Genomic DNA, 12786 nt, shown 5'->3' with positions numbered 1-12786 from the left:
TCCTCATGGGAAAAATACAAGAACAAAACAAACGTCGACAGTTGGTCTAAAATTTTTGGTTTTGTTTGAATGTGGACATTTTAATCTAGTCATTTTATCTTTTTCTCAGGACACGGGGGTGCCCGGTGGAAGTTTCCTACAAGGGGACATCAGGTGCCTGTGTGCTCACCGCAAGTCTGCCCCCGGTTGGCTGCATGATCTTGGTCACGCTGCTCTGTCACCCTGGGTTCAGCTAGACAAGGTGCTCTCTGAGTCCCCTCCTGACTCGTTTGTGATTTTATAAGGGTTGCCTGGTACGTGCTTTCTGAACGGGAGAGCAAGAGGAGGAGGAACTGATGCAGAGATTCGCCACAGACCGGAGTCTTGGCAGGAAGGAGAGAGTGGAGAGAGCCCGGGGCTGAAGAAGACGGGGGGCAGGGGTGCTAGAGACGCCTATCTTCTTTCACAAACCTCCTGTGCTGGCCTGCTCCCAGAGTACTGTCCAGAAAGCCTCTTCAAGAAACGCATTACAAGTGACCACAAAGGATGCCCGTGCCAAAACGTGCATTCTGAGGGAGGTGTGCACCAAAGCTTTGGCAGGTAGGAAGTTGCCGCATCACCCAGCTCCAGCACCGGTGGGAGCTGATTCCAGCCCAGCCACTCCTCATGGCTTTTACAGGGCCCTGCTGGGCCTTGAGGATCTGGTTTGAAAATCATGGCTCTATCTCAATCCAATCAATGGAAAACTGAATTTCAAATGCATCTCCCCTCAAACAAACAACACAACAACAACAACAACAACAACAAACCAGGGTGAAAAAGAGCACACTGTGTCTCTCAACACAGCTTTCCCCTTGCTCCCTGGATTCTGCCATTCCCGGATGTGCTTGCACAGAGCCGGCTGCTCAGATTTCCCCCAGTGAATGCAACCAGTTACTGGACTGCAACAGGTGCATGGACCCCAGTACCTTCTCTCAAACATCCATGCTTGGAGGAAAATGTGGCAGCTTTCTTCCCAGCTGGGGCTCTGCCTGGGCGCCCACCCTCTTTCTCATCAAGCAGCCCTTCATCTGAATCCTAGTTCATCCAGGATGTGAACCTGCATGTGGGGTGCACTAAGATCCAGGCAGGCTAATGATCACTAATGATGCTTCCTATCCGACCCAGCAAGGCACCCAAGGACAAAACCCCACCTACGGATCCAGCTGCATGCCTGAGTTTTGAGTACACAGCCAAAGAAAAAAGCATGCTCACGTCGTCCAGAAAAAAAAGGAAACCTGGAAAAAAAAAAACCCACAAAAACCACAACAGTGAGAAAGGGCGTCTAAGTTTCCTCGGAGGTCCTCAACTGTCTGTAGAAGTACCCCACCCAGAACCCAAAATAAAATGAAGTACCCCGCCCCGGTCAGGGTCCTGTCTTTTTTATTATCCAGACACACGTATCAGAGTCTGTTAACATCCAGTTGTGGGAACAGCAGCAGGCAGTACACCAGGAGCCACAGGAAGAGAATAAAATACATCATATCCGGCTGCTGGACAAGCTGCGTCAGAGAGTCGCTCTGCGGGCTGTGGCTCCCCAGTGACATGGCTTCTCCTGAGCTGTTGGCCTTCCTACAGAAGGAACACAGAGGAAAGGCAGTTACCAAGCAAGTTCCCAGGAGAGTGGACCCCACCCAGTCTCTCCCCGGCCCCCACTCCCTGCCTGACGACCTGAAGGCTCCCCAGCACCAGGTCCAGGTAGGCCCCACACTGTGTGTGCTGACCCAAGCCAGTGGGTTGGGCCAACAAGGAAGCCCCTCAAGCTTTTGCACACACTCTGTTCATCTCCATAACATCAGGTGGGAGGAGCTAGCAGCGCCATTCTGCAGATGGACACACTGAGGCTTTCGGGTGGAGTGACTTGCCCAAGGCCACGGGATTACTTGGCGACAGAGCTGGCACCTAGGCCAGGTCTCCTGGGACACCTTTCTTGATGCCACAGTGCTCTCAGAGAGTGGCATGGAGTTAGATACTGATGGTTCGCTGCTGTTTGTTAGTAACAGAGAGGACCGCATGGGTCATCTAAGGGACGAAGCATCCCTGATAGCAGATCATTTTAAATCATCTATCAGAAAGAAAGAAACAAAGACCTCTCCCATTCCCCACAGTTTTGTTTTGGCTTTGGAATATTACCTTTAAAATAATTACTAGGGGCCGGGCGCGGTGGCTCACGCCTGTAACCCCAGCACTTTGGGAGGCCGAGGCGGGTGGATCACCTGAGGTCGGGAGTTCAAGACCAGCCTGACCAACATGGAGAAACCCCATCTCTACTAAAAAAAAAAAACAAAAAAAACCAAAATTAGCCAGGCATGGTGGTGCATGCCTGTAATCCCAACTACTCGGGAGGCTGAGGCAGGAGAATCGCTTGAACCCAGGAGGCGGAGGTTGCAGTGAGCTGAGATTGTGCCATTGCACTCCAGCCTGGGCAAAAAGAGCAAAACTCCGTCTCAAAAAAAAAATAAAAATAATAAATAAAATAAAATAATTACTAGATTTGATTTCAGTCAGATTTACCTTCCTGCTTTTATTTTATAGGCGGTAGTGTTAAAATGCCATTTTGGTTTTGCCTGGTGGACAACAGGGAAGCCCAGAAGGTTTTGCCCGGCGGATAATAGTGAATCACAGAAGATGGCGGAAACCAACCCCAGACCTGAGTTTCCAGAGGAAAGGGTGAGGTAGGGACCATGAGCTGGGGCTGGGGCCTCTGCTTGGAGCTGCATGTAGAGAAGCCTGCAGTGTAAGCTTCTTAGGGGGTTTCGTGCCATGTAATGGAGATTATGAGAGGCTAAAACCACTTGTCCCAGTACTATCCCCTGATAGCAGGAGTGAGGGGCAGGGTGGGATTAAACATCTGCCGCCATCTACATACTGAACGATAAATACCCACATGATGGTATTTTTAAAAAAGCTGTCCACAGAAACAATTTAAACTACATACTTTTTATAGAGACAGGGTTTCTCTGTGTTGCCCAGACTGGTCTCAAACTCTTGGTCTCAAACTCCTGGCCTCAAGCAGTCCTCCCTCCTTGCCTCCAAAGTGCTGGGATTACAGGCATGAGCCACCACATGCAGCCTAAACCATATTTTTTATTGTAAAGGTAATAAATGCTCAATGTAGAAAACTGAAAACATGCCTGCATTTCTCAACTCTATAGGTTCTATTTTCAACATCTCTATCTCATAAGAGCAAAAAGGATTATTTTCCTATGAGCACGTCCAGCCTAGTTGAAAACTTGAATTAGTATTTCCCTTTCATGGCAGGGGAAAGGAGCTGTCTTGCTTCTTTTTTAGCAGCCAGAGGGATGGGGTTCTAAGGACCACACTCTTGGGTGTTGGGTAATATTCAGACAGAGGCTTCCGATTCCAGTAATCTAAATCCTTCCAAGCCAATTCAAATCTGTGGTGAGTAAATAAAACTTTTTAAAAATAGAAACATAAAGCAATTCTATGACTTCAACAGGAATGGGGATGTCTCAGAATTGTAAGAGTTTGAGAAGTTTTTCTGGTTCCCTATGTTTTAAATGGGCAGGTTTCCAGCAATTCAGCAACATTAGGCTAGGCCAGCAGTTCTCCGACAGCAAGAAATACTTTCATAGACTTCCTGGCATGTTTGCTTTCCCTCTTCATGTCTGCTCTGATGCCATAAAACTGTAAAATCAGCTCAGTGAGCTTCTGAGTATTGTACCTGCAGTGGCGACAGTGAACAGACAGGCGTCAGGGACTATAGCATTGCGGCGGAGGGGACATAGCCTCACAAGACCACCACCTCTTCTCCCGCCTGGCCCTCCCTTTGCTAACTACCTTATACCACTAAACCACCCTATACCGTACACCACTCATGTAAACAAAGCAGCAGGCTCAGAACCCAGACCCGTCTTTAAACTGACTCATTTTCAGAACCGGGCCCTGCCCATCAGTGTTAATTAATATCTACTTTTCCTTTCTACTCCTATTCAATTTACATCATTTTCTCTGGAAGAGTTATTTCCTTGCATTATCCCAAATTATTAATACTGTTATCAACAAAGCAGTGGGAGAAGAACCGCCCCTGTAAGGCAGGCTGCAGAATGGAGAAACGTTTTATTACAACCGCCACAAAACCTGAAGTAAAGCCACCAACCTGGTTAACATTCGGTTTCTTCTGTCATCCAGATCTGCTGCGTTCCTCAACTGAACATAGCTAAAATGATCCTACAGTGAAATTTATAAACAAAACCCCCGCAACCCAATTAGTAAAGATGAAATCTCTGAAACAGAAAATAAAACGATTTTAAACACACAAAGCCGAGCATGCCGTGCATTTCTCAATACTGTCAGCATCTAGATCCAAAATCAAAGCATTACACAATAGACATTCCTCTACTTCCTCCCCCAAGCCCCTCCCTTGTGAGCAAGAGAATCCCCACCACCTGGAACCCGAATTGGGGTGTGCTGCTCCGGGTTCTAACACATCTGGTACTAAGCACGTGCGAGTGTCCATCGGACCTCCACTCATGTTGCACCTCTGTCTTTGAATGTGATCTTTCTGGGTGTGTGTGCAGGGGGGGGTCCAGGCAGGGCGTTTTGGATGCGTTTTTGTAACAAAGAGGCCTTTGGGCTTTAAAATCATCACTTTATTTACATCCCTTATTGCCCAAACCGGACATCCGATTGGACTGTGCTTAATGACAAGGTTTCAATTTGCTTGTCTTCTATCCAAAAGTATAGCTGTTGCACGTCAGTAATTTCAAAGCTCTGGGCTGGGGAGGAGGAAGGACGGAAAGGAATTGATTAGCAGGGGCCGTGCGGAAAAAGAAGAAATTCACATACTAACCGATTCCGAAGACCTATTAGTATGTCGTCGAATGTAAATGCTGGAGTCACTGTGACTAGTCCTGAAAAACAAACACACGTTTTCAATTGGTACCACCTGGAGCTCTTCATGGCTCAGTTGTACGGTCACCCGCATCCTGGGGCTTCCACATATGGATTTGGGCAAGAGCGACGACTTCACACCCAGGGACAGAAATGAGAGATTTTATCTAATACCCCTACTTGGGTTGGAGAGTGCTTACGAATAGGATGGATATTAGTGACACACACATTGGGCCCTCATCTACAAGAAAACATGAAGTCAGGATTTTAAATAGAAAGCAAGCCACATATTCTTAAAAATCATAGCATTTGGATCAGTAAGTAACCCAAGCATCCCGATGTGTTGGGACTCACCAGAGGTTCTCTGTAATTAGTCAGACCTGGGCCTAGACCAGGCTGCCCCGACTCTCTCTACCTGCCTCTGAGGTCCAGAATGTGCAAGTGGGAATGCTTGCCTCACATTTTTCATGTTCCACCCAGTCCTCGCGGAACGGAGGGTGACGTCATATTTCCTTGAAGGATGGAGCCCTGCCTTCAACCCCTGTGGCTGACCTCTTTCTCCCTCTCCTGAAGTCCCCAGGCCTAGCAGACTCCATTGCATAGTGGCTGCTCAAGGATTCTTTGAGAACTAACCTGTTTAGAGAGAAGCTGAGCAGTTGGGCAGATTCCCTGGGCTGTTTGTCCAAAGCGTTCACCGGCACTGACAGCAGAGCCCAGCGACATGTGAAGATCATAGATGACTGCTAGACAGTCACACCCAGGGGCAGGGACAGGCACGCTGGGAGTCAAAGGCCAAATGGGCAGCAGCCTTCTGTTGTGCCTTGGCCCTCCTCCCCCTGCCTCTGTTTCCCCAAGGTCCAGGCACAGAAGCAAGGCAGAGGGAGGTGGAAAGCCAGGCACCTGCCAGCAACTCCTCTGGCTCTGTCTGTATGGGCTTCTCCCTGCCCCTCCCCAAATGCATATCTCAATAATGTTCTGTTGCAGCTTGCGTTACTCACATCATCACAGGCAACAAGGGGGCACAAAAAGAATGTGGACTGTGGAGTGGGACACATCTGAGTCCAAGACTCCCTAGCTCTGCCATCTCCTAAGCTGGGAAAGTTAGCTGGCCCCAGACCTTCTTTGTCTGCCATATGAGGCACAGTCCCACCAATGTGTCTATAGGTGACATGAGAATGAATGAGAAAATGAGTGTGAAGTGCCTGGACACAGTAAGGGCTTGATAAACACTGGCTGACTATTGTGATGATGAGAGAGGGGAGAGACCAGGGTCTTCTGATTTTCAGCAGTTACACATTTTCCCAGGGACAAATCTGGCTCATCTGGTGGCCTTGGAGTGACAGAGCAGAGGCGTGCTATGAGATTCCTGTAGATCAGTTAAATCTCATTATCCTCCCTGCTCCCTACTTCTCCCAAGCTAGATCAAGCATCCCTACTTCCTTGGAACGGGAATTGTGGAAGAAGCCATAAGGTTAATAAGATGCCCAGCTTCCACGGGCCAGACGTTAAAGATCTCCTTTGTGGAAAGGTGGATACGCTTGAAGTCATTGAGATGCTTATAAAGTGAAGTTTGCTCAACTGCAGTTGTCTGGGGGCCAGAAGGCAGCCAACAGAGGCTCCAAGTCCACCGCGTTCACCCCAGCGCCTACCTATGGTTCAGCCATCCACTGCTCACTGCCAGCTTCCACTCAAAGGTTTGAAGAGTGAGGAGAGAAGGCAAGCTTCCCATCCTTCCCATTTTGCTCCTCATGAGGTCTGGTAATGGTGAGGGTGGGTGGGGGAACCCAGGTGTAGAGAATGAGGACTGTACATGAAGCTGTGTTTCCCTTGCTGTCCAATTCCATGCCTGCACCTCCCACCCCATCAAATCCGAAACTGCAAATGACTCTGTAACTCTCCAGCTCCACCTTAAGCGTGAAAAGAGATGAATAAAATACCTGGAAGGAATGCAGTGGTCGCTAGTGTCTTCTTCTAGGTCATCTGAGGACTGAATACTTCCAGGTGCTACAAATAGTGAACTTTCTACGTGGTCCACATGTTTCCTTTTTTCCTTTTTTTTACTACTGATTGAATCTTTCGTTACATTTCCTTCTAGGGGGTTTGCTATGTTTTCCGGGTTTGGGGATTCCTGGGACTGAAAGAACAACCAAATCCAAGTCAGTATGTCATAGTGCAGTGTAAAGTAGGTGACACCACCCAGCAGTGCTCTGCTCAGGCCCAGCCAGGGCGTCCCTTCCAATTCTGCCTGTTCCCTGATCCTCCTCATGAATCCCCTGCAGCACAGCCTGCATGAGAGACAAGTCCACCCCAACTCCCACCCCGGTACAGAATTCAAATTCTACAAATTGATGGAGTTAAAACAATACAGGTTCTAGAGTCAGCAATCTGATTTCAAATCCTGGCTGAGTCAGCTCTGCGACCCTGAGTGACTGATGTTATCTTTTTGAGCCTCAGTTTATTTGTTGGTGAAATGGGTACGATAATTATTAACCACGTCCCCCTATTCCATAGGATTTCCTATAAATCATGTCTCTAATTAGTTGTGTGTGGTGGTGCCTGCGGTCCCAACTACTTGGGAGGCTGAGGTGGGAGGACTGCTTGGGCCTGGGAGGCAGAGGTTGCAGTGAGCTGAGATCATGCCACTGCACTCCAACCTGGGTGACAGGTGAGACCCTGTGGAGAAGAAGGAAGAAGAAAAGAAGAAGGAGGAGGATGAAGAAGGAGAAGGAAGAAGGAGGAGGAAGAAGAAAGAAAGGAGAAGAAAAAGAAAGAAGAAAAATAAAGGATAGAAAAAAGGAGAGAAGAGAGGAAAGAAAAGAAAGGAAAGAAAGAAAGAAAGGGAAGAAAGAAAGAAAGAGAGAGAGAAAGAAAGAAAGAAAAGGAAGGAAGGAAGAGAGAGGAAGAGAAGGGCTCTTACAGTGAGCAGTGGCTGAATCCTTCACAATCATTATCCATTTAAACAAAGGAATAAATCCAGGAAGCTAGGTGGGCCAAAGGGTGCAAAGGTGGCCTATAGGTTTGGAGAGGCACACAGGCAGGTGTAGTGTTTTCAGGATGCCATCTTCACTGTGCCTTTGGCCAAAGATGGATGGTAGTGCAACATGTCTAGCATATATCTGGTAACGAAGATTCTTTGGCCTCTGTCTGCACCAGGCACTCTGAAACCTGTCAGCAAGGCTCCCGAGTGAAACGCAGGAGCATGGTCATTGTTGGAGCCACCTCTCAAGAATTCTTTCAGGGGCTGGAAGAACCTGTTCAACAGGTATCAGAATAAGAGCATTAGAGTGGCCAGGCCATTGTGCCCCAGGAGAACAAAGCTCCATACAGGAATGAAAAGCTGCGCTTAGCAATCTGAAATGATAGTCTCACAGGCTGCCCTCATCAATGGTCAAATGCCACCATTTCTGAAAGGTGAAACAAGCAGAGGGTTTATGTATTTTTTCAAGACCAGAAGAAAAAAATTGCCATTTTGTAGTCCCTTTGGCTAAGAAAATATCTTTTTTTTTTTTTTTTTTTTTTTTTTGAGATGGAGTCTTGCTCTTGTCTCCTAGGCTGGAGTGCAGTGGTGTGATCTTGGCTCACTGCAACCTCTGCCTCCCGGGTTTAAGTGATTTTTCTGCCTCAGTCTTTCAAGTAACTGGGATTACAGGCACCTGCCACCATGCCTGGCTAATTTTTGTATTTTTACTAGAGACAGGGTTTCTCCATGTTGGCCAGGCTGGTCTCGAACTCCTGACCTCAGGTGATCCACCCACTTTGGCCTCCCAAAGTACAGGGATTACAGGAGTGAGCCACTGCTCCCAGCCTCTTTTTTTTTTTTTTTTAAAGGAAGGCAAGGTATCAGAGAAATGCTCCATCCCATCTCCTCTCTGCCAGGAGGCAAGACTCCCAGACCTCACCTTGGGCTCCTCATCAAATGGGCTGTACCCTCTCCCTACGCTCACCCACACGGATTGAGGCAAGGGCTCCACTTGGGAGAAAATTGCAAGGTGGGCTTGGGATCAGTGGGCAGTGCTTGCTGGGGAGGGGAGGCAGCAGACTGCAGCCACGTGAGGCAGACGGTGTTGATTTCATTCCCACATAGTACCCAAGAGAGCTCATCTGCCCATGCTCTCACCAAGAGTGAGATCCATGTAAGATGGAGATCAAATCTAGATCTCCTGATTCTACCATTGCAACCCAGGGCTCTTTCAATCACAAGTGCTGGACACATGCACCCTCTGCTTTTAGCAATTGCTGGAAGGAAAGCATTCGAGAAAAAACGCCATATTTGTATTTTCACAGGCCACATCCAATAGGCCAGGAGGGAGGATGCAAGCCGCTAATTAATCATTTTAGTTTATTATTATTATTATTTTTGAGACAGAGTCTCGCTCTGTCACCCAGGCTGGAGTGCAATGGTGCAGTCTTGGCTCACAGCAACCTTCGCCTCCCGGGTTCAAGTGATTCTCCTGCCTCAACCTCCGGAGCAGCTGGGACTACAGGCACGTGCCACCACACTTGGCTAATTTTTTGTATTTTTAGTAGAGACGGGGTTTCACTGTGTTAGCCTGGATGGTCTCGATCTTCTGAACTTGTGATCCGCCTGCCTCGGCCTCCCAAAGTGCTGCGATTACAGGCGTGAGCCACGGCGCCCAGCATTTTAAAGAACAGAGGGGCTGAGATGCAACTCAGGCTCTCCCCACCACCCACTCAGTCCTCTTTCTTTTGTCCTGCAAGAGCGTTCTGGCCATAACAGATTGTGGCCTCGGCTGTGTTGCCCCTCAATCTGCGGACAACAAGGCCAGATCTCACTGGAGGATATTTCTAGCCCTGCTGGATTTTCATGGCCTCCGGCAGGAAGCACCTGCATGGCGGCGGGACTGACTTCAGAGAAGTCAGCACACAGGAGGCTGTGGGAGCGAGTGGGGGACTGGGTTCCTCTCCCTGGGGGAAGAAGGGGAAGATGGCAGGCGTGGTCCCTGGCACCTGCAGAGCCATCCAGTCCTCTTCCCGTCCATTCCATGGTTGGCAAACACAGAGTGCGCAGCCCTGCCCATGTGCCCCTTGGCCTGAGGATGCTGCTTCTCCTAGGGCTTAGGCAGCCACTCCTCATTGCTCAGATTTGGCAAACTGAATAAAACCAGCCCCTGACTTCTGGCCTAGCTAAAATCCTAAGTGTCTTTTAGGACGAACCTGATCCCTTAGACTAATTTTCCTTACTCTCTTTATTGGCTCAACGAATCTTCTAGGTCTTCTACCCCACTCATTCACCCCAACTACTCAACTATCAATAAACTTTTAAACTTTAAAAAGGCTACTTGAACCCAACTTTTTTCGGTAGCTCCTGCAGGATGCAAGGCTCTCTTAATCCTTCAAGCAGCCCCAGTCCTTTGGGCCCCTCACTGGGCTCTGACGAGCCAGAGCTTTGTCATGTGTCTCAGTATTTCATTTACCTTCCAATTGCTGTAAGCCCCCGAAACCATCGTGTAATAAACCTTTGTCCCCTCCATTGGCAGGCCCTGTCAGGCACTGTGCTGGTCTCCAGCATCCAAAGATCAATACACAAATGTCCACTCTCTCACGGGAGAGAAAAACAAAGCCCACGGAAATCAGGCAAGCACTCAAGGAGAGACGGTCGAGAATGTGACCAGCTATAGGGAGGGAGCAATGGCCCTGCCTGGGGAGGAGGTGGAAGCGCTTCTGGGAGGAGGTGCCATTTGCATTGGCTTTGAAGGGTGAATAACTGCTTGCCCAGATGGTGGGACCAGCCCAATGACACCTGGAGGCAGAGGAGAGCCTGGATGTCTGGGGGTCTGGGAGGATGCTGGCTTGGCTGGAGGAGGGGGAGACAAAGAGGGGTGGGTGGCCAGGTTAGAGCAGGAAGAGTCTTGGAGTTCATGCTAAGAACTTTAGAATTGATTCTGGAGCAGGAGTCAGGAAGTGATAAGATGTGACCTTTGTTTTAGGGTCATCCCTTTGCAAGCTGAGCTGGGGAGGAGGGACAGTGAGAGACTGGGGAAGGGTCTCAGATAGAGGTAGAGCCAATGCAATCTGAAATAGCTGGTCACTTTCCCACCTGGCTTCTGTACTTAGGGGACTTCTACCCTTAGTCCCTCCACCCAGAACTCCCTCCCCAGTTCTAGGGTCCCCAAAACCCCCATGCAGCCTTTCTAGATCTGGGTGGGAGCCTCCTTCTGTTGAACCCCTGAATCCCTTTGCTGGGCCCATCTCTTATGGCTGAGGCCACATTCTCTCACAGTACAGTTACAGGGGACTCTGTCTCCCACATCAGACACTGAAGGCAGGATTTTCCTTCTTTCTTTTATCTTCCCAGCAGTGCCAGATGCATCGCTTTCCATGGGGTTGGATGAGTAAGCAGGTGAGCATGGAGGGGCTGGAGAGGCTGAGCCCAGGCGCTTCTCCTCCCTGGCTGTCTTGCCCTGGATGCCCTGTGTGTACTGTATCCAGCAGGGCATGGCCAATGCAGTTTCAGACTCACCTCCTGGATCCCTGAGTGTTGCAGCAGGGAGAAGCACTTACTAACGTGGCATCTGCAGGAGGAGCCTCCCCATCAGGCCAGGCCCAGGCACCCCCCTTCACTGATCACTCCAGTGGCCCTTCGTGAGCTCCTGGGCCAGATGAAGTGAGCACACAAGTGGCAGATAAGAATGTGACCAGCTGCTCAAGCTCAGAAGAGTGCATGTCCCCTTATCCTATTTATATACCCATTTCAAACCACAGAAACCAAAGATTAGTGCCCATGAGGCAAAGTCCTTTAAAAAATCAAAACTGGAGTCAAACATGAGGGCTGCTTCTGTTTCTCCTAAGTTACTGCAGAAGAACAGGTTAGCGTTCACTAAGTGCATGCTAGATATTAGCTACGATGACTATTTTTTTTTTAACTTTCTAATGCCTATGTTAGTGGTAAGTTATGAGAGAACATCACACACAGGGGACCGTGGGGGTGGAGGGCTAGGGGAGGGATAGCATTAGAAGAAATACCTAATGTAGATGATGGGTTGATGGATGCAGCAAACCACCATGGCGCACATATACCTATGTAACAAACCTGCATGTTCTGCACATGTATCCCAGAACTTAAAGTATAATAAAAAATTTTATATATATATATATGTATTTGTTTTTCAATTGTTATTTTAGATTTGGGGGATACATGTGCCAGTTTGTTACGTAGGTACATTGCATGATGCTGAAGCTTGGGGTAATTACCTTCCAACCCCCCAAGCAGCCGTGTCAACTTGGAGACCCTTGGGAGTCACAGTGAAGAAGGCCTGGATTTCAAGCCCTCTCCACCCCTCTCAAAGGCTTCCATCATTCCCCACAACACAGCCTCTTCTATTTCCCGCACTGTGAGGTTCTCTTGGCTGCAGTACCCGACTGTGAGTACACTATTCTCAGTACCTGGGCAATGGGGTCATGAAGGCTGACTCCAGCCTTGAGTTTTAAAGGACTTTTTGTTAGTTTGTTTCTTCCTTTATTGGCTTTTTTTCCTTTTTGTTATTTTTTAATTTTACTTTAAGTTCCGGGATACATGTGCAGAGTGTGCAGGTTTGTTACATAGATATACATGTGTCATGGTGGTTTGCTGCACCCATCAACCCGTCATCTAGGTTTTAAGGCCCACATGCATTAGGTATGTATTTGTCCTAATGCTCTCCCTCCCCTAGCCTCCCACCCCCCGACATTGTATGTTGTTCCCCTCCCTGTGTCCATGTGTTCTCATTGTCCAGTTCCCACTTATGAGTGAGAACATGCAGTGTTCGATTTTCTGTTCCTGTGTTAGTTTGCTGAAAATGATGCCTTCCAGCTTCATCCATGTCCCTGCAAAGGGCATGAACTCATTCTTTTTTATGGCTGCATAGTATTCCATGGTATATATATATATATATATCACATTTTCTTTCTCCAGTC

General features: G+C 48.4%; 1 protein-coding gene across 1 annotated transcript in view; it reads right to left on the bottom strand.

Annotated features, from left to right (window-relative positions):
• Positions 1-1384: 1384 nt before the first annotated feature.
• Positions 1385-12786, bottom strand: part of CLMN (calmin (calponin-like, transmembrane)) — a 61032-nt gene continuing 49630 nt past the window's right edge. Inside the window, exons 13-16 of the mRNA XM_011991807.1 lie at positions 6810-7006; positions 4832-4892; positions 4139-4209; positions 1385-1590 (exon numbers count right to left, since the gene is read on the bottom strand). Coding sequence (XP_011847197.1) covers positions 1422-1590; positions 4139-4209; positions 4832-4892; positions 6810-7006 — 498 coding nt within the window. The 3' untranslated portion in view covers positions 1385-1421. The remainder of the gene's footprint in view (positions 1591-4138; positions 4210-4831; positions 4893-6809; positions 7007-12786) is intronic.

The sequence above is a fragment of the Mandrillus leucophaeus genome, unplaced genomic scaffold (genome assembly GCF_000951045.1).
Source record: "Mandrillus leucophaeus isolate KB7577 unplaced genomic scaffold, Mleu.le_1.0 Scaffold4, whole genome shotgun sequence".
Lineage (NCBI taxonomy): Eukaryota > Metazoa > Chordata > Mammalia > Primates > Cercopithecidae > Mandrillus > Mandrillus leucophaeus.
This window is presented reverse-complemented; position numbering and strand designations above follow the sequence as displayed.